Below are 19,963 nucleotides of genomic sequence, written 5' to 3' on the forward strand. Positions count from 1 at the left end.
AAGTTGGTGAGACTTCCTAGAGCACTTCCGGTTAGCAACATCTAACCGTTAGCCGCGAGCATGGTTGTGTTCAGTATCATCGGGTGATTGTACTCTGTCATTTTGGTCCAAAGCCTGGTACTGGAAGTGCCTCAAATAGGGAGAAAATCTTCGTTTTATACATTGCCATTGTAACTCAAAATGGCGGGTGGTACAAAAAATACTATCATTGGATCACACACTGTTTTGAGATACACAACTTGTGGGATTATAATACAAAACTCTTAGTCTCCAACGCCAGGAATCATCCCACACCCTTGCTTGCAAAGCCTGCACTTTCCATCTGAGCTATACTGTAGCGCCATATGGGCATGCATTATTGGGACCATAAGGGGTTTGATCCCCCATTGAAAAGCATTGGATGTTTTACACCTCATAGCTGGGAGATGCTTTATGCGACGTAGCCCAATTCTTGTGGAGCTTTCTCTCTAAATACGAACAGACTCTCTGTGAAGCAAAAGTTGGTGAGACCTTCCTAGACCTACTTCCGTTAGCAACATGCTAACCATTAGCCGCTAACATGGTTTTGTTTGGTATCACCTGGTGAGTGTACTCTGTTAGTTTGGTCCAATCCTGTACTGGGAAGTGCCTCAAAAAGGGGGCCAATACTTATGTCACCAAACGGACCAAAGTTTCATGGGACAGATTGCCTCCTTTAGACTCAGCCTCACCACATCTGGGCCCAGAACTCAACATTTGACCAAAACGTGTGTAGTGCCATTTCCCACATGTGGGTGGTGCTGTATTGGCCAATTGGGTCGTGTCTGGGCATCATGCCAGGTCCTGTTGGAAGCAAAGGCCCAATAGGAAAGCATGTGAAATCCAAAATGGCACAGAAAACTGACACATGGCTGAAGTCACATGAAAATTTTAAAATGTTAAGAGGAAGTGACTGTGCGAATTTCAGATTTCCTACATTAATCACAGCCACTGCAGTGAGCGATGAAAGTTCCATTGTATCTCAATGGAGCTTCTCCCTCTGGCCCTCAGAGTTCCGTCGTCATGGAAACTCACTCACACACCTGCAGCGGCCGTCTACAGAAGTGCAGGACACTTTGGTCACAAAAAGTCCCATTGGATTATAATGGAGACCTTTGCCCCGAACAACGCTTCTATATCTCCTGATCCATAAATGGTAGAGACAATCATTTTTTCTGCGTTTAGTTTTCGTAACGGATAGAGGAAGAAGAAAAGCTATCGTTTTTTGCTAGAAAAAGTTAATAAGGCATAAAAATTATGATCTAAATGGGATTTTTATGGAATTTCAGAAATCCTCTAAAAAGGGTCCCGAACAATCGCTGTAACTCAAAAGTATAAGAATATCAAAAATAATTCTTTCACCATGAGTATCATCAGGCTTTTGAGGACCATGAAGCTCATTTTTATGTTTGTACAAAAATCAGTGTAAGACACAGCGACGATGTAAAAAAGTGTTTGATGTCGGAAAATGCAGCTCCAAAGCGTTTTTTAGGATTTTGCACATTCGCTACTCCTACGCCCGAACAAATTGTTCCTGCCGAAAAACCGTAACAGTTATCCACAAAATTCCTTTTTTGTGAGTGCCAGAAGGGTTGGGACATTCGGTGTAAAAGTCTCATGCCTGTACATAAAACAGTTTTAGGAGTAGCGACGATGCGAAAACATGTGATGTTTTGGATTTTTAGACGTAATTTATCAAAACCGCTCCATAGGAAATGAATGGGGAGGTTTCGGGTTGTGTCGGTCTGAGGTGATTTGCGAAAAATTTATAAATGCCCACACCATGAGGGTTACATTTCCCGAATCCTGACAAAATACCTACGTTTTGATGTATAATTTGTCTATGTAGAGTAAAAATGAACGAGTAGGCTCAAGTTGTTCGGAGTTTTGAAATCTTTAAAAAAGCTAGAGTGGGCCACTCTAGCGGTTGGAGAATTCCGTCATTGACTTTCATTGTAAACGATGATTTCGCTGATTTTTGGACATGAGCTTTGAGGAGTAACTGTGAAGAGACGATAAAAGATATCCACATCCCGTTTTCACTTCTGAGTAGTTCACAGATATCTACAATCTGGAAGTTAAACGGTGTTCGTAGGTGAAAGCATGGCGACACAGTACAGCAGTCGTTGAAAATGGTCATTTTGAAGCTTTTTTGAGGCTTTCTCTTTACCTGACTCCATTAATTCTATGGGATTTTTTGGGGGTGGTTTTTCGTCAATTATGTTGCCATGGTAACTTGAAACCTCAATAAAGTAGTAGCAGCACACATCTCGTGATCGAGCCGCACGTTTTGATAACTGCATTGTGGGGGTGCACGCTATGGTTCGGGCCGCATTAATCGTGACGGAAGAATAATATAAGAAGTTTAATAAAGAGTCCGTTTAGAGGTGAATAGTAATAGGCCCTGCCCATGCATTTGCACACATGCAAGGCAGGCGCCTAATAATAAAGAAATCCTTATTAGGTGCATAACATAAGGCCTCCGCCATGCATTTTCAATGCATAGGCGGGTGCCTAATAAAGAAACCCTTATTAGGTGCATAACATAAGTCCTCCGCCGCCATGCATTTTCAATGCATAGGCGGGCGCCTAATAAAGAAACCCTTATTAGGTGCATAACATAAGGCCTCCGCCATGCATTTTCATGCATGAATGAATGATGAAAAGATTGCAACAACAAGAACTACCCCCCGCCAATACAGCACCCACTCACCTGTGGGAAATGGCACTACACACCATTAGCAGGCCCAATATGGACTTTTCAGCTCTGCAATGTCTCACATCAAAAAACTACAAAGTTTTCCTGAACGGTAGGTTTTGATGAAAAAATCCTATACCATCACGCACTTTGCATCATAACAGCTGCTGACCCTTGTATCTGGCTGATCGGTGCAACGTCTCTCCAGCACTTGTTATTTAGAAGTTTTTTTTTATTTATTTTTCACCAAACTTTTTCTTCCAAAACTGCACGCGTTGCTGATATACTAAAAGTGTGGAGAGGCACATTCCTGCTTTTACACTTGATTTTTGTTGTTTAAATATTAATAAATATGTAAAAATAAATGAAACCATTACTGTCCCTTTTCCTAATTTCATCTTGATGAGATGTATTGATTTTTATCCATGAGCAAGAAATGTCCCCAGATTTGATTTTAGAAATCTGGTCACCTTAGTATATGGAGCAGCAGCTAAAACAATATTATTGAAAATAGAAAGTAATTAATAAAGCATGAGAATTTGTACTGGTGCAATAAGATCAACACCAACTAAAGCAATGCAGGTAGAGTTAGGAGAAGTGCCTTAGATTTAAAGTTCAAATAGAAAGGAGTGCGTCTAGAGCAGTTTTATGTGTATGATGGTAGTTTATCATTTTTTTTATATATGTGGCCGGTCAAAATCACGCTAAAAATGTTCCAAGTAATAAAAATCGACAGAGTTTTACAGTATGCTGGGCGCCTCCAGGATCCGGGAGTCCAGTCACGTGACGAAAACAGCTGTGACGTCACAGTGGTCAAACGTCTTTGATCGGCTGTCAAGAACCACTATTTCACACACTGCTAAGTACTCTGAAAGGATTGTTAAAAAGTCATTAAAATAATCTATTGTACTGCTGCCAAGTGTCGAAACGGCTTTGGATCAGGAAAAGGAATGTTTAGTTATCCGAAGGACCCGGTTTTGTGTGTCAAATATGGATCTGGAAAGTAAATAGATTAGACAAACATCAACCAGACAATCTGTGCCGTCCAAGCCGATACAGCAAACTATGTTCTGATCACTTCACGGCAGATTCTTCTGTCATCAATCCTGCTCTCGCAGCATCAGTTGGATTCAATATACCAAAGTTACAGCTTAAGCCAGATGCCATACCTACCTTGAATATGGGGAACCCGAGCCCACGGGCATGTTGAAAAAAAAGGTTGAACGTCGGCCTTTGACAAATGTCAACGTGTTCAGGTAAAAATTTAAAATATATAACTTTTAAAATTAAAAATATATAAAAATCAAAATTAAATTAATATATTAACATTAATATATCTAGTACCAAAAATGTATTTGTTGAATCTTTTTTTTTCCCATCAAGTATCTACACCTGCTTTTCGATGCTAAAGAAAAGAGGGTACATCCTAGAAAGGTTGCTAGTTCATCACAGGGACAAATGCACACAAACACAATTTAGAGTAACCCGTTTATTTGGACATATGGGAAGAGTCAGGAGTATATGATTTATTTTTATATTTATTATTTTATTTTTTTGTCCTCTAGTTCTCCAGTTTTCTTGAACGTAACATTGCTGGTCAAGGACTGTAGGGTCTTCAGAGGCTCCAGGTCCACAGACAGTTTCTACAGAAACAGAGGGTTAAGATGACAATTCATGTTTGCACTGCTAAATAAAGACAGACTTTTAAAAATCAAATCCTTTCCAAAGTAAACCGATTTAATTCACATGTTAGAGGTGAGGACATTTATAATCAGACAAAGACATTTTTATTTCAATATCTGCTTATAGAGCTGCCCCCATGTATTTGTCCTTATTTTTGTACAAAAATAGTTTTATTATTCTTTACAAATATCAAGCCTTTGACTCAATTTTTTTAAATAAAAACTGACTGAATTGATAAAAAATGAAATAGTTAACAGCCAGCGCGTGTGTGTGTGTGTATGTGTATACACACACACGCACACACACACACACACACACACGTTTTTGTGCAGCACTTGCATTCATGATCACACAGTTGCCACATTTGCACCTGTAAAATATAAACAATCCCAATTCATAATAGCTCACCAAAAAATCTGAATTAGTAATGGTGAAATGGCTAATTTTAGTTTGTCTACTACAGTACGAGGTTGCTTAAAATTTAAAATCAAAAACACAAAAGAAGTAGCTTAGCATTAGTCTGAACTTAATTTGACATAAATCCAATTCTAACCGACATCACTCTTAGATGGGTCACTACTTCCAAGTAAAAAAAAAATCGTAGAATTAAAAAACATACCGGTCAGTATTTGTTAGTCGTCTGGAATGGTCGTCAACATCCTCTTCACTTGCGGCCTGTTGGCGGCCTGCTAGTGGCCTGCTAGCGTGGTCATCATCGCTACTCCTCCCCTCTCCACTTTCCTCGGTGTTGTCCCGGAATTTACGCCTAATTATCGGCTCTAAAGCATATGGCTGGACACGGCACTCTTCGTTTATAACATCCAATTGGCTAGCTTCGTATTCCTCGTTTAAGGTTTAAAAACTCCTTCACATTGTTGAATGAATATCGACTCGCTATGTAAAAAGACCGCTTCCTGACTACGATGACGTCACGGCATCCTTCTTCTTCTTTATGTTTTTTTCTGCCGGTTGGCAACGCAACGAAACGGTGCATTAGCGCGACCAACTGGTTTGGAGTGTGGATCAGAATGACTTATTTATACTACCTAAAATAAATTAAACCCAACTACCAAAACAAAAACAACACCCAAAAAAAAATAAAAAAATAAAATTAAATCCTATCAAATAAATTACTTAGTCTAAGATAATGAAAACATAATCCCATAACACTCATCTCTTGAATTACTTCTAAGCATTCTATTAAATCAAATTTTATTCTTTTCCTTTTAAAATTTTTAACCATTCCCTTCTTTCTTCTTCATATTTCTTACAGTATATCATAATATGCTCAACTGTTTTTCTTGTTCCCCACAATACTCACATCTTCCAGTGTTATGCTTCCCCTATTTTGAATAATGTTCCATTTAATCCTGTGTGCCCAAATCTAAGTCTTGATATGATTGTTTCTTGACCTTCTGCTCCTCCCTGCACAACTCATTTCTCCCACTCTCCTCTGAATCATGTACAGCCACCGTCCTTTCCTCTCTTCCTCCCATTGCTTTTGCCACCTTTCCTTCATCTCATCTGTTTAATAATGCTCTTTTACTTCCACGGCATCCTACAGCGCCTCCCCGTAACTAAGACAGCGGGTCACGTGACTGAATGAGAAATTTTGCATAGTCTGCTATTTAAGTGAGTTACTTTGTGCTATAAACAACCAATTTGTTTTTTTTATCACTTGTGATATATTTAATTTTGTACATACTATCAAATGAGAAACTATAGGTATGTGGTTTTCTATTTGAACTTTAAGGAAAGATCAGCTCATGGTTAGTCACGTGAGCGTGACGTCAGCTGAAAACCCCCTATTGCAACAGCAAGAACTACCCCCCGGAAATGGCACTACACACCATTTTTGTCAAATGTTGAGTTCTGGGCCCAGATTTGGTGAGGCTTAGTTGCTAAAGGAGGCAGATCTGACCCATGGCCTTTGGTGACATTAAGTATTGGCACCCTTTTTGAGGAACTTCCCAGTACAGGATTTGGACCAAACTAACAGAGTACAATCACCGGTGATACTGGACACAACCATGTTAGCGGCTAACGCTTAGCATGTTGCTAACCGGAAGTAGCTCTAGGAAGGTCTCACCAACTTCAGCTTCACAGAGTTTGTACTTCCTTTAGTAGTTTGTAATGCCTTTAACATTTTTATTCACATATTTCATTTTTTCATGCTACATTGAAGTATTTAATCATGTGTTAATAACACCAATTTTCCATGCTACTTGGGTGGCAGACCTTCTCCTGTCGGCTGGTTTTGACGAAGACAAATCCTTTTCACACTCAGAAGATTTGATTTAAAATCCCCAAGTGATAAAAGCCTACGACCAAGGAACTCGGAAGCTTTGCGTTTGACGGTTACTTGCAGATCTACCCCCCGGCCAATACAGCACCACTCACCTGTGGGAAATGGCACTACACACCCATTTTTTGTCAATGTTGAGTTCTGGGCCCAGATTTGGTGAGGCTTAGTTGCTAAAGGAGGCCGATCTGACACATGGCCTTTGGTTAGATTTGGTGACATTAAGTATTGGCACCCTTTTTGAGGAACTTCCCAGTACAGAATTTGGACCAAACTAACAGAGTACAATCACCCGGTGATACTGGACACAACCATGTTAGCGGCTAACGCTTAGCATGTTGCTAACCGGAAGGACCCTCTAGGGAAGGTCTCACCAACTTCTGCTTCACAGAGTTTGTACCCTCCTTTAGACAAAAAGCTCCACAAGAAATTTGGGGCTATAGAGCACCACCGACCTGTGGGAAATGGCGCTACACACCATTTTGTCAAATGTGAGCTCTGGGCCCAGATTTGGTGAGGCTTAGTTGCTAAAGGAGGGCCGATCTGACACATGGCCTTTAGTGAGCTTTGGTGACATTAAGTATTGGCACCCTTTTTGAGGAACTTCCCCAGTACAGGATTTGGACCAAACTAACAGAGTACAATCACACGGTCATACTGGACACAACCATGTTAGTGGCTAATGCTTAGCATGTTGCTAACCGGAAGTAGCTCTAGGAAGGTCTCACCAACTTCTGCTTCACAGAGTTTGTACTTCCTTTAGTAGTTTGTAATGCCTTTAACATTTTTATTCACATATTTCATTTTTTCATGCTACATTGAAGTATTTAATCATGTTTTAATAACACCAATTTTCCATGCTGCTTGGATGCAGACCTTCTCCTGTCGGCTGGTTTTGACGAAGACAATCCTTTTCACACTCAGAAGATTTGATTTAAAATCCCCAAGTGATAAAAGCCTATGACCAAGGAACTCAGAAGCTTTGCCTTTGACGGTTACGCGCACCACCAGGCGGGCGCCTTCTTCAACTTCTTCAGAAGTTGAACGATTCTAGTTATTTTTATATGCTTTTTATTTATTCCTAATTCGTCGTCACTGTTAATACAGCCCGAACCGTAGGCTGTATCCCACAAACTATATATCAAAATGGTGCGTCTCGACGCCGCGAAGTGTGCTATTTGTGCTTGACGCCATTTAGTATCCAGTGGTGATAAAATTCACCAAAAACCACTTCTTCAACACAGTTGACCTCTCAAAATGCCACGGCTGAGCACGGCATTGGTGTTTTTTGGTCGAGTGGGTTAGGTCTCAGGCTGCCAAGCAGAAGATCCCAGGTTCGAATCCAAGCTGTGCCAATTTCAGAGAATTACTTTTCACCAAGAACCCATATATTTAAATTTCCCTTTTGGCTTTAAAAAACGATTTTTCAATTTAAATCAATACAGTTCACCTCATGCCTTTAACTTTTTTATTCACATATTTTATTTTTTCATGCTACATTGAAGTATTTAATCATGTTTTTAAAACACCAATTTTCCATGCTGCTTCGATGCAGACCTTCTTGTGTCGGCTGTTGGCTCATTAGCAGGCGCATTTGTTGTGGTCTGTTGTCATTCACACAGAACAATAAACCGTGCCAAGCCGACATGAGTTTTAAAAACGGCAAACTTTGTCTTAAAGCAAAACGTACCTCTACTCAGCGCTGCGTTCAAAGACCAGTGTGATGCGTTCGCGAGCAACAGAAAGCTATGGTGCATTCAGGAGCATGGGACATTTCTAATTTTACAAGGAAAGACACATAAAACCAAACAGAGCCCGAACCGTAGGGTCTACCCCCACCAAACTATATATCAAAACGTGCGTCTCGATGCCGTGAAGTGTGCTATTTGTACTTCACGCCATTTTCCAGTTACCATGGCAACAAAATTAGTGAAAAACACACCCAAAAAAAAACCCTTAGAAATGAATGAGTCGGATAGAAAGAAAGCCTCAAAAAACCTCCAATGACCATTTTCAACGCTGTACTGTATCGTCAGGGCTCAACTCTCACGCATTGACCGTGTGACCACGCATTTCACTAACTTCACACGCTCACACGCAAACATGGCATTTCTCACGCATAAAAATCACAAAGCCCCTCTGGGCTGCGGACGATAAAACTACTCGCCTTCTCTGCTGAGCTGTTTCGGCTTCTTTCACAGCTTGTGGCCATCAGTAATTACGGTTTTGCCGCAGGAACAATTTGTTCGGGAGTAGCAAATGTGTCAAATCCTCAAAGAGCATCAGACTTTGCTTCCCCCCAAATAATGCACTTTTTTACATCGTACATCGTCGCTGTGCCTACACCGATTTTGTACAAACATAAAAAATTTGTACTTTTCAGCTACAGCCATTTGTTCGGGACAATGTTTCTGAGATTTTTCAATTTTCCTCCTCAAAATTACCTTTTTTGCATGATTTTTTTTGTGCCTACATTAAAATATTTCCAGCAAAACCCATAGCTTGTCCGATTCCCCTATCCATTATGAAATAAACGCTGAAAAAATTAAGTCTCTAACCTTTATCGTTCCGGAGAAACAAAGTGCTGCTCGCTGGGTAAATCGCAGCTCAAACAGGATGAGAACTCCATGCCCCCAATGATGCACTTTTTTACATCTTCGCTGTGCCTACACCCGATTTTTGTACAAACATAAAAATAGGCACCATAGTCCTCAAAAGCCTGCTGATACTCACGGTGAAAGAATTATTTTGATATCTATTACACTTTTTCAGGTACAGCCATTTGTTCGGGACAATATTTCTGAGATTTTTCAGTTTTCTCCTCAAATTTTAACCTTTTTTTCATGAATTTTGTGTGGCCTACAGTAAAATATTCCAGCAAAAAACCAACCCATGAATTGTCCTTGTTCGTCGATCGGTTACGAAAATAAACGCAGAAAAACATTACGATCGCTAACCATTAACGGGTTCCGAAAGATACAAGCGCTGTTTCTGAGGCCAAAGTAGTTCGTTCTAAATCCAATTACATACACTCTGACTTATCTTCTCTGGCGTGCTGCAGACAGACAGCCAGGGCCGGTCCCAGCCATAGGCTAACTAAAGGAGCGGCTGTGAGGCCCTCTGGTGGCAAAGGGGGGCCCCCCAAATTTCTTTATTTTTTTTAGCAAGTAACAGTATCAGTTGTTACAAGTAACAACTGATATAAATGAATGATGATAAAGGAATTTATTAACATGTTTTGTGACAGTTTTGTATTTAGAAGTTTTAAGAAAAGATTAAAGTATTTTATGTATTGTTTATTAATTTATTTTATACTTAATACCTACCCTCCTCCTTATCCTTTCAAATCCTGCCACAAGACACATTCATCACACCCACTGCATTGGCTGTGACGAATGTAGGAATCTGAAATTCGCACAGTCACTTTCTCTAACATTTTAAATCTTCCACTGATTATCAACCATGAGTCACTTTTCTGTCCCATTTTGGATTTCACATGCTTTCCTATTGGCCCTTGGACTCCAACAGGACCTGGCAGGATGCCCAGACAACAACCCCCCCACCCCCCCCCCCCCCCCCCCCCCCCGGCCAATACACCACCACACCCCCCCAAGACCGAAACGGCGCTACACGCCCACACAATTTTGGTCAAATGTGTTGATTTCTGGGCCCAGATTTGGTGAGGCTTAGTTGCTAAAGGAGGCCAATCTGACACATGGCCTTTGGTGAGCTTTGGTTAAGTATTGGCACCCTTTTTGACGAACTTCCCAGTACAGGATTTGGACCAAACTGACAGGGTACCATCACCAGGTTATACTGGACACAACCATGCTAATGGTTAGCATGTTGCTCACCAGAAGTAGACTCTAAGAAGATCTCACCAACTTCTGCTTCACAGAGTTTGTCCTTCCTTTATGGAGAAAGCTTCCTTAGGGAGAAAGAAATTTGGCCTACATCGCATAAAGCATCTCAAGCTATGAGGTGTCAGCACTTCTTCAACACAGTTGAGGTCTCCATAATTCAGAGCCATGAGGCACTGGTCTACTGTACAGGTGGGTTAGGTGTTTGGCTGCCAAGGCAAGAGGTCACAGGATTGTAACCCGGTGTGGCAATTTCAGAGTATTACATGTTCCACCCAATATTTAATTTCCCTTTGGCTTTAAAAAACTTTTTTCATATTTAAATCAATACAGTTCAATTTATTCATGCCTTTAACATTTTTATTCACATATTTCATTTTTCAAGCTACATTGAAGTATTTAACGTGTTTTAATATCACCAAGTTTTGCCATGCTGCTTCGATGCGGACCTTCTCCTGTCGGCTGGTTTTGATGAAGACAAATCATTTTCAACTCAGAAGGTTTGATTGAAAATCCCCAAGCGATGAGAAGCCTACGACAAGGAACAAGGCTTTGCCTTTGACGGTCACGCGCACCACCAGGCGGGGCGCCTTCTTCAACTTCTTCAGAAGTTGAACGATTCTAGTTTAACTTAAAATGTCTTGAGGGCTAAGGGTAACTAAAGTCAGAGTTTTTGTTTGTGTGAACAAACTTTTCCGATTAAAACTGAAAGCGCCCGATCAAAGCACCACCAGGTGTGGACTTCCTTTTTCATATTAGAGTTAGTGTTTAGAAGAAGTCAAATCTGGACCTTATATCACTCTGGATCCACGGTTCACAAGCATTCCATTTAATTGCTTCACAGGAGTGTAAACTCTTCAACATAGATACATATCTTCCGGTCCCCTTTGTGGAGATCATTGAATTTCCATATACCATTTTTGCACCATGTAGCATTTCTTACACTGTGGATGTGGCTGCTAAGTGGTCACATTTGTGATCCTATAGCCTGTGTTGCAATGCATATCAGTGCAGGATAAAATCTGTTTTTATTAAGAGTGGTTTTGGTAAAAATTAAGATAATGTAGTTTGTTGGTCTATAGTGAATGCATGGGGGGACAGTCTTTTTTAACCCAGCAATAAAGACAGCCCAGGTACAGTAGTATCATAGATAATCTTGACCAAAAATATTTCAGTTCTAAAATGATTGTTTAGATAATAAATCTAATACCATTACAATTATTAAGTGACTAGAAAATGTCATTTTTTTCTTCACTTTTTATTAAACAAGGAAAAAAGTCAAAATTGGACATAGTATCTGAAATTCATTTAAAGCAGCTGGTTTGATTCCTTATTTACTGTACACAACACCCTTCTGATCCTCATGAGAGCGCTGATGAAAGACAAAAGAGACCGCATTTTCCCAGGAGGCCTTCAACACTTGGTCCCTCAGTCCCTTCTGTCAAAGCAGTGGTTCCACTGGGAAAGGTCACTGGTACAGTCAGCACCTTCTGGAGGCGGCCAGACCTCTCTGCCATTTACACAGCGACGGCACTGAAACCTAACACCACCACACCGGAAGCAGATCCGTTAGAAGGGGCAGATAAAAATTCTGACAGTAGGGCAGGAAGAGATTTTTCTAATACAGCAAAGTAAAAAGCAGGTGTTCAGAGCATCATAGAATGTATATTTCAGTTCTTGTCGACATGATGTTCAACCGAAAACTGGGATATGATGTGGTTACTGGTGTGTCACAGGATGCCTTGTAGACAGAGAACACACACATTCTGTGCCGCACTTATAACTGGTGAAGACACAGTGTGACCACCTTAACCTATGTGAAACAAGAATGATGGCATCTAGAGACAGATTTCTGTAACATCTGCTTTATGATCTGCATTATCTAAAAAAACATGTCCAATCGGGATCATTGTATGCTTGTCTTGGTGCTGGAATGTAAAAGTAACAGCAATAGCTATACCTCATATCAGACAGAACAAAAACCTTTTAACTGAAACACATGCTTTGCCAGTTGATCAAAGTACACATTTAATTTTCTCTGTTCCTAACTGATAATTTGGTAGCATTTGCAGATGGCCTAGTGGTCTTAAACTACCCAACACCATCTCCTTCTTACTTGTTATGTGTGTCACTGGCTGTTTCTTCACTAAGTGTGAAAAGTTCTTTAAGTTGGCCCAGAGAAAAATGACGCTCTACGTCCTGCTCCTCGTCCACCACACAGCTGCTCAGGGCTTTTTTATGGGCCTGTCTCTGCAGGATCTTCTCTTCAATGGTTCCGGTCTGTCAAAAACAAACACATATCAAAACATCTGCAGAACACCTGCGTTCTACCACATCTATGCCAGCACATTGGCTTGTTGCTATGAAGAATTGGATTACAAGTGGAAAAGAGAGCAATTAAGTGAAAATCCAAAGAGTGAGAGTTGTTTACTACTGTTACTATTGCCACTTCTACTACTACTACTATTATTATTATTATCCATTCATCCATCCATTTTCCTACACGCTTATCCCTGTTGGGGTGGCGAGGGGCACTGGTACATCCTTGGGCCCGTTCTTCGTACGTCCCTAACTCAGCTGGATTTGATTGTTGACGATTTGGCATGAACTTGGATCGTTTGGTTCTTCGAAACTCATCCTGGACTTGTTGTCATAGCAACATGTGTGCAAACTTAAGCCTGCTCGCGAGTGCACTTGGACCACCTAGTAGCAGAGGATTGGACAGAATTGTGGAACACCATTTTTTAATATTTAATAAAAGACGAAACAAATAATGCTTAGTTCCTGTCAGTTTATTTAAACAATTCTTTCTAAAGAAAAGACAGCAAATCATCTTTTGTCTGCAATAAGAGATAGTTATATAAAGTCAGCAATACTACTGTCAAATGGTGTATTAGAACTTACTCTGAACGTCCTTTTGAATCAACTCGATCTCTAGTGCAATTTTTCTCTTTTTCAAGTTGTGGAGTTCAATTTCTCCTCTTAATTTGTGTTTTTTTTTCAGGTCAAAATACAAATTTCTTAGTTGAAGAAGCCGTTTATATAGGGAACGGATGGCACCCTGTGTCATTTTGTGAAAGAAAAAGAAAGGGTGAAACATGTCTCATGCAACAAAAGTAAAAGGAACCAGGTTTTTTTTTTTCAGCCAATTTCTTGGTGGCTGTTATAAACAGACAGACACATCATTTAACAGTGGCTTTTAAAAAAAGAGGAAGAAGTTGCTTTTTAAAATATAGTATAATAATTAAAGGCTATCATTTGTGAAATATTCTTGTACTTCACTTTTTTCCCCATATTCTAGTGGGTCCCATGGAGGCTCTGACATAAAACAACAAAGTAAATATGAAATTATTAAAAAGCAAAAATACATATTGTAGAAAGTGATAGAAACATCTAACATGGACAGCACGTATGCATGTAATTTGTCTGCTACTTTTTGCCAGCTCTCTCTCCTGGCTTTAGCAGACTTTGAGGTGTTCCCTGTCGTTTTAATTAATGACTGAAATTCGGTATAACCTTCCATTAAAAGCTCTTGTTATGCTTGAGAGGAAAACTGTGGGCGTTCTTTTGCCATGCTGAACAGCCAATAGCAGCGTTGCTGATCATTGTTTCTACTATCGATACATTTCCCCTTTTAAACAAACGCATGAACGAGCAGTTATCTCAGATAACTCAATCCAGCAATACTAATCATAAACAACAGGTGTGTTCGAAGAACCCAATTAGCCGGATCATGATTAGCCGGATGAAATCATCTTGGATGTGTCATTTGTTCTTGGATGTTTTAAGCAACGTACGAAGAACGGGCCCCTGGACAGGTCGCTAGTCTGTTGCAGGGCAACACAGAGACAGACAGGACAAACAACCATTCACGCACACACTAGCTCACACATAAGAGTATTTAGAGAGGCCAATTAACCTAACAGTCATGTTTTTTTTTTTTTTTGGATTGTGAGAGGAAGCTGGAGTACCCGGAGATAACCCACACATACACAGTGGAGAACATACATTATTATTATTATTATTATTATTATATTATTATTATTGTTGTTAGTAATAATAATAATAATAATAATAATAATAATAATAATAATAATAATAACTTATATATTGCATTTCTGACAGAGATAAGTCTGTAGATGTAGCAGGTCTTCTTCTGGCCATCTCTCCACACACGAGCCATTGCCTGCTCATCATTGGCTGGGTTCCAGTCAGGATCAAACATAACCAGGCGATTGGCACCAATCAGATTAAGGCCACATCCCCCCGCCTTGCTGCTCAGCATGAAAATAAATTCAGGGTTCTGTCAAACACAAATAACATACTATTTAGGTTTCATTCACAGCTTTAACTATTGTCTAAAACTGTCTTTCAAACTCACTTGTGGATTGTTGAATGTTTCCACGATCTTAGCTCTTTTCTTGATAGACATTGTGCCATCCAGTCTAACATAAAGATATCTGAAACAGCAACAAAGCAGCATTGATTACTGAAATAACGTCATCAGATCCAGTCGTCAAAGATTTGTTCCTTCCAACCACCTTCTAAATCTGCACAACTTTTCAAAGAGGTCCAGTGTTTGGGTATAGTTGGAGACCAGCACCACCTTGTCACTAGTTGTAGATTTTGTCACAGCCAGAATGTAGTCAAGTACCAGCATTTTACCTTGAAAAGCAGACACAACAATTATTATTAGCTTTTAGAAAAAGCTAAAATATACAAGATACAAGAGTTATTTCACAATTTTTGGTTTGATACATAATTCTATATACTTTTGATGTCTTTCAATATGCATCTGCAATGTCAAAGTCATAATAATAAGAAATTGTCAGTAAATGACAAAGGTGAATCCAAACATTTGAACTGGTAGTGTACATTCCAATGAAATTCATCCTCTGCATTTATCCCATCTTCACTTTTGCGTGCTGCTGTCGCTTGCCTGACATATCACCGGAAATTCGCATGGCAGGTGACAAAAATTGCACACCGGGCCACAGGCTACAAATACAGCAATACAATGGTGCTATCTAGTAATGCTTAAAAGTTTTTCATTTTGACTTCCGGTTTGCCATGAGGGCAGGCTAAATGTAGCAACGGACTGCTCCAGAAAAATCCAGCCTTTTAACTAAATCCAACTCACGGAAAGCCAACTCTACGCTACCCAACAATACAAAAACATCTTGTCTAGTGCTTTTGCTTACTTATCCACTAGTAATGGCCAGCAAAAGCGCGAAAGGAAGCAAGAAAGAGGACGCTAGCTTAACGTTGGAGGCTATCACCGCATTGCTTCAGCAGCACGGGGAAGATCTGAAATCTGAATTCAAGTCTTCTGCCAACATGCTTAGCTCTAAGCTAGACCAGGTGCGCCAGACACTGGAAGAACCACTGAGCTATATAATACACTGGAGTGCTGATTTTGCCGAAAAACTGAAGTCACTGGCCGCCATCTTGCTACTCCCTACTCTCACAGAATCCCATAGGATTTGGTTGCAACAACAAGCAGTTTTCTGGCTGTGTGAAAACGTTTCACAGGTAATTCTACAGTCAGTGGATGTACTCACACTATCAACTACTAGGAAATTAGGTGCTGAAATATTTTACGTTATTCATATTAAATATATATACATGTATATATAAGTATGTGTATATGTATATGTATACATATATGTAAATACATGTTTTTGTATATTGTTATTTATATATTTATAAATGTTATATATATATTTAAATAAATAAAATGCAAAATATTTCAGCACATGACTCTCATTACGTGATAGTTTTAGAACATAACATAAAAGTATATGGCATTTAATATTTTAAAAGTTTTAAGCTCACCCTGAACATGAGAACATCCTCGTTATTCGATGCTGTAGCGCACATATTCCCTAGTTACTGGGAGAAGATAGGGAGTACCAATATGGCGGCCGGTGGCTTCAAAGCGACTCGTTCTAACAGCGGGCGATTAGCACTCCAGTGTATATTATAGCTCAGTGGGAAGAACAATCAGAATTAAAGTCTATTGGCCCTCGAGCGCTGCTCCGACCTATTGGCCACCGCGGGGTTCATGCACCACCGGTCGGCAGCCACCACAGAAGCTGTCACGCATTTTCCCCCGCCTGTCCACCGGCCGATACACACGAACGTGTTGGGCAGCACTCCCCCACGACTCACAAAAAATCTGGTGCAGACCGTTTGATGCAGCGAGGAGGTACAGCCGTTGAATAATGATAATGCATTTGTCTACCGTAATAATGTAAAAGTAACACCTTAGCAATTGGACTATTGATAAAGGAACACTTTAGCAATATTCCACATGTGTATTTTGTATACCAACTTTAGTAATTCCTAACAGAGCACTTCACTCTCAGACTGCAGGTCTTCTGGTGTATCCTAAAGTCTCTAAAACTAGAATGGGAGTTAGATCCTTTAGCCATCAGGCTCCTCTCCTGTGGAACCAACTCCCAGTTTTGGTCCGTGAGGCAGACACCCTGTCTACTTTTAAGACTAATCTTAAAACTTTCCTTTTTCCATCCATCTATCTATCCATCGTCTTCCGCTTATCCTGGGTCAGGTCGCGGGGGTAGCAGCTTTAGTAGGGAGACCCAGACGTCCCTCTCCCCAGCCACTTGGGACACCTCCTCCTGGGGAATCCCAAGGCGTTCCCAAGCCAGCCGAGAAACATAGTCTCTCCAGCGTGTCCCAGGTCTTCCCCTGGGCCTCCTCCCGGTGGGACATGCCCAGAACACCTCACCAGGGAGGCGTCCAGGAGTCATCCTGACCAGGTGCCCGAGCCACCTCAACTGGCTCCTTTCGATGTGAAGGAGCAGCGGCTCTACTTAGTCCTCCCCGGATGACTGAGCTCCTCACCTTATCTCTAAGGGAGAGCTCAGACACACTATGGAGAAAACTCATTTCGGCCGCTTGTATACGGGATCTCGTTCTTTCGGTCACGACCCAAAGCTCATGACCATAGATCAGGGTACGAACGTAGATCGACCAGTAAATCGAGAGCTTCGCCTTTTGGCTCAGCTCTCTCTTCACCACAACGGACCGGTACAGCGCCCGCTTCACAGCAGACGGCGCACCAATCCACCTGTCGATCTCCTGCTCCATCTTCCCCTCATTTGTGAACAAGACCCCAAGATACTTGAACTCATCCACTAGAAGCTGGCTCTTGGGACTTTCCTTTTTGACAAAGCTTATAGTTAGAGTGGCTCATGTTACCCTGAGCTACCTCAATAGTTATGCTGCTATAGGCTTAGGCTACTGGAGGACATCAGGGTCTATTGTTCTTCAATTTTGCATTGCTTGTTGTCATTTAAGCTTTTACCTTTGTTGTTCTCTTTTTCTTTATAGCAGGTACACCTGGTCTTGCGTTCTGTTAGCTGTGGCATCATCCAGGGAAGACAGATCACCCGCTACTACCATCTAATGTAGAACTTCTGTGCTTTTTTGTCTGTCTTGTGTCTCTGCTCTGTCTTCTGTAACCCCCAGTCTGTCGAGTCAAATGAGGTTCATACTGAGCCCGGTTCTACTAGAGGTTTTTCCTTCCCGTTAATGGGAAGTTTTTTTTTCCCGCTGTTGTTGCATGCTTGCTCAGTATAAGGGATTGCTGCAAAGCCATGGACAATGCAGACGACTCTCCCTGTGGCTCTACGCTTTTTCAGGAGTGAATGCTGCTTGTCAAGACTTTGATGCAATCAACTGGTGCCCTTATATAGAAATTCTTTTGACCAATCTGTATAATCTGATTGATTTTGACATTGTAAAGTGCCTTGAGATGACATGTTTCATCATTTGGCACTATATAAATAAAAATTTAAATGCATTGAACAAAAATAAGTTTGTCAGTTTTCAAGCATGATTTGTATATCTGTTCAACTTAACCCTTTATCACCATTTGTATCATATTTGCTAAATAGATTTCTAGGGACTCTTTTCTTTGAACGTGAGCAATATTTACCTCAACAACCTATTGAATATAATTTGATACATGTATTCTGCACCCTACTGGATTATCATTGCACTGCAGGCAGTGGAACAGCTTTTTTTCCCCTTTTCAAAATGTCTGTTCATGTGAGCTGGGTCGCATGCGATTTGCAGGAACGTTTTTTTTCCAGTTTTAGGGGGGTTAAGGTAACAATAACCAAAACATTCTTATTCAGTTTTTTAGATTAATGCTTTATGTTTTGAGACATTGCCCAATTACCCAGAAAAATATTATTTATATCACAGTTAAACCATGTTAAAATGTGTGTATCATATTTGATACTGCAGGTATATAAGTTACTTCATCACTAAACAATCATGCAACATTTTTGTAAAGTAATGTATGTCCTGCCTGCCTCAATTCAGCCACATACAATTTTTTAATCAATAGTTATTATTAAATGCCATTTCATAATACATTTTGGATTCTTTCACCATAACAATTGTGAAAAAAAAAACATACTCTTTGGGTTTTGAGCAGCAGTTTACGTAATTTTAGATGTCAAAAAGAATTGAGGAAGAAGCGAGAAAAAGAAGGTACTGGGAAAATGTCATCAACATGATATTGGATGGCAATTAAAGTGACATAAAGCAGCTAGCAGAAGATGATGAGGATGATGATGAGGACTGGACTTCCAGTCCTCATCATCATTGAGCAGTGATAAGGAAGACTGTCAGGATCAAAGTGTAGCCCAGATAGGCATGGAAGTTGAGGTCCAAACAGCAACTCTGGACACAGTCAGAAATGATTCAGTGAAGATCAATGTGAAAAGGGAAGAATACAGAAGAAGGATAATATTAAAACAAGCCCCAATCTTTCGATCTCATTGTAAGTGTTGAGGAAGGCAGAGAGAACAGGTGTGACATGACACCATACATGTATTTCAAGCAGTTTGTCACTGATAAAATGCTCCTGGGGATTGCAGATCAAACAGACATTTACAGTGTTCAAAAGGAGGGCAAGCCCATAAACAAAACTGCAAGGGAGATAGAGCAGGTTCTAGGCATTGACATTCATATGGGGCTTGTACATATTTATTGGTATTGAACCTGTTGTAAATGTGAAACGTTGGGATCGCAAATCCAAAACTCATATAATGGCTCCCAGACCAGCCATTGGTGAAACATTTAACAAGTTCATGGGAGGTATTGACTATAACACCACCATGTATTTTCCAACATGTGAAACCAGAGAGAGATGCAAGCACTGCACAGGCAATCGCTTTTTACATGTCTACTGTAAAAAAGTGTAAAGTACATCTTTGCCTAAACAATGACAGACACAATTTTGGTGTCTACCACGATGCAAAATAAATGGCTGTAAAAAGTTGTAGGTTAAAAAGAACTAAAGGAAAAACTGCCTGAAGTGTTCTTTAGTTTCTAGATGTTATGGGCAAGATTTGTTTTTTTATA

The 19,963-nt window shown here is 40.3% G+C and overlaps 1 protein-coding gene across 2 annotated transcripts in view; it reads right to left on the reverse strand.

Moving 5' to 3' along the window:
• Positions 1-11,800: 11,800 nt before the first annotated feature.
• Positions 11,801-19,963, reverse strand: part of rad54l (RAD54 like) — a 64,191-nt gene continuing 56,028 nt past the window's right edge. Inside the window, exons 14-18 of one of the 2 annotated variants that reach the window (XM_036131651.1) lie at positions 15,103-15,226; positions 14,943-15,021; positions 14,685-14,864; positions 12,678-12,841; positions 11,801-12,101 (exon numbers count right to left, since the gene is read on the reverse strand). In XM_036131651.1, coding sequence (XP_035987544.1) covers positions 11,990-12,101; positions 12,678-12,841; positions 14,685-14,864; positions 14,943-15,021; positions 15,103-15,226 — 659 coding nt within the window. In that variant the 3' untranslated portion in view covers positions 11,801-11,989. Of the gene's footprint in view, positions 12,102-12,677; positions 12,842-14,664; positions 14,865-14,942; positions 15,022-15,102; positions 15,227-19,963 lie in introns of both variants that reach the window. The other variant, XR_004929434.1, reaches the window with a different exon arrangement.

Source organism: Fundulus heteroclitus, unplaced genomic scaffold (assembly GCF_011125445.2).
Source record: "Fundulus heteroclitus isolate FHET01 unplaced genomic scaffold, MU-UCD_Fhet_4.1 scaffold_45, whole genome shotgun sequence".
Taxonomy (NCBI): Eukaryota; Metazoa; Chordata; class Actinopteri; order Cyprinodontiformes; family Fundulidae; genus Fundulus; species Fundulus heteroclitus.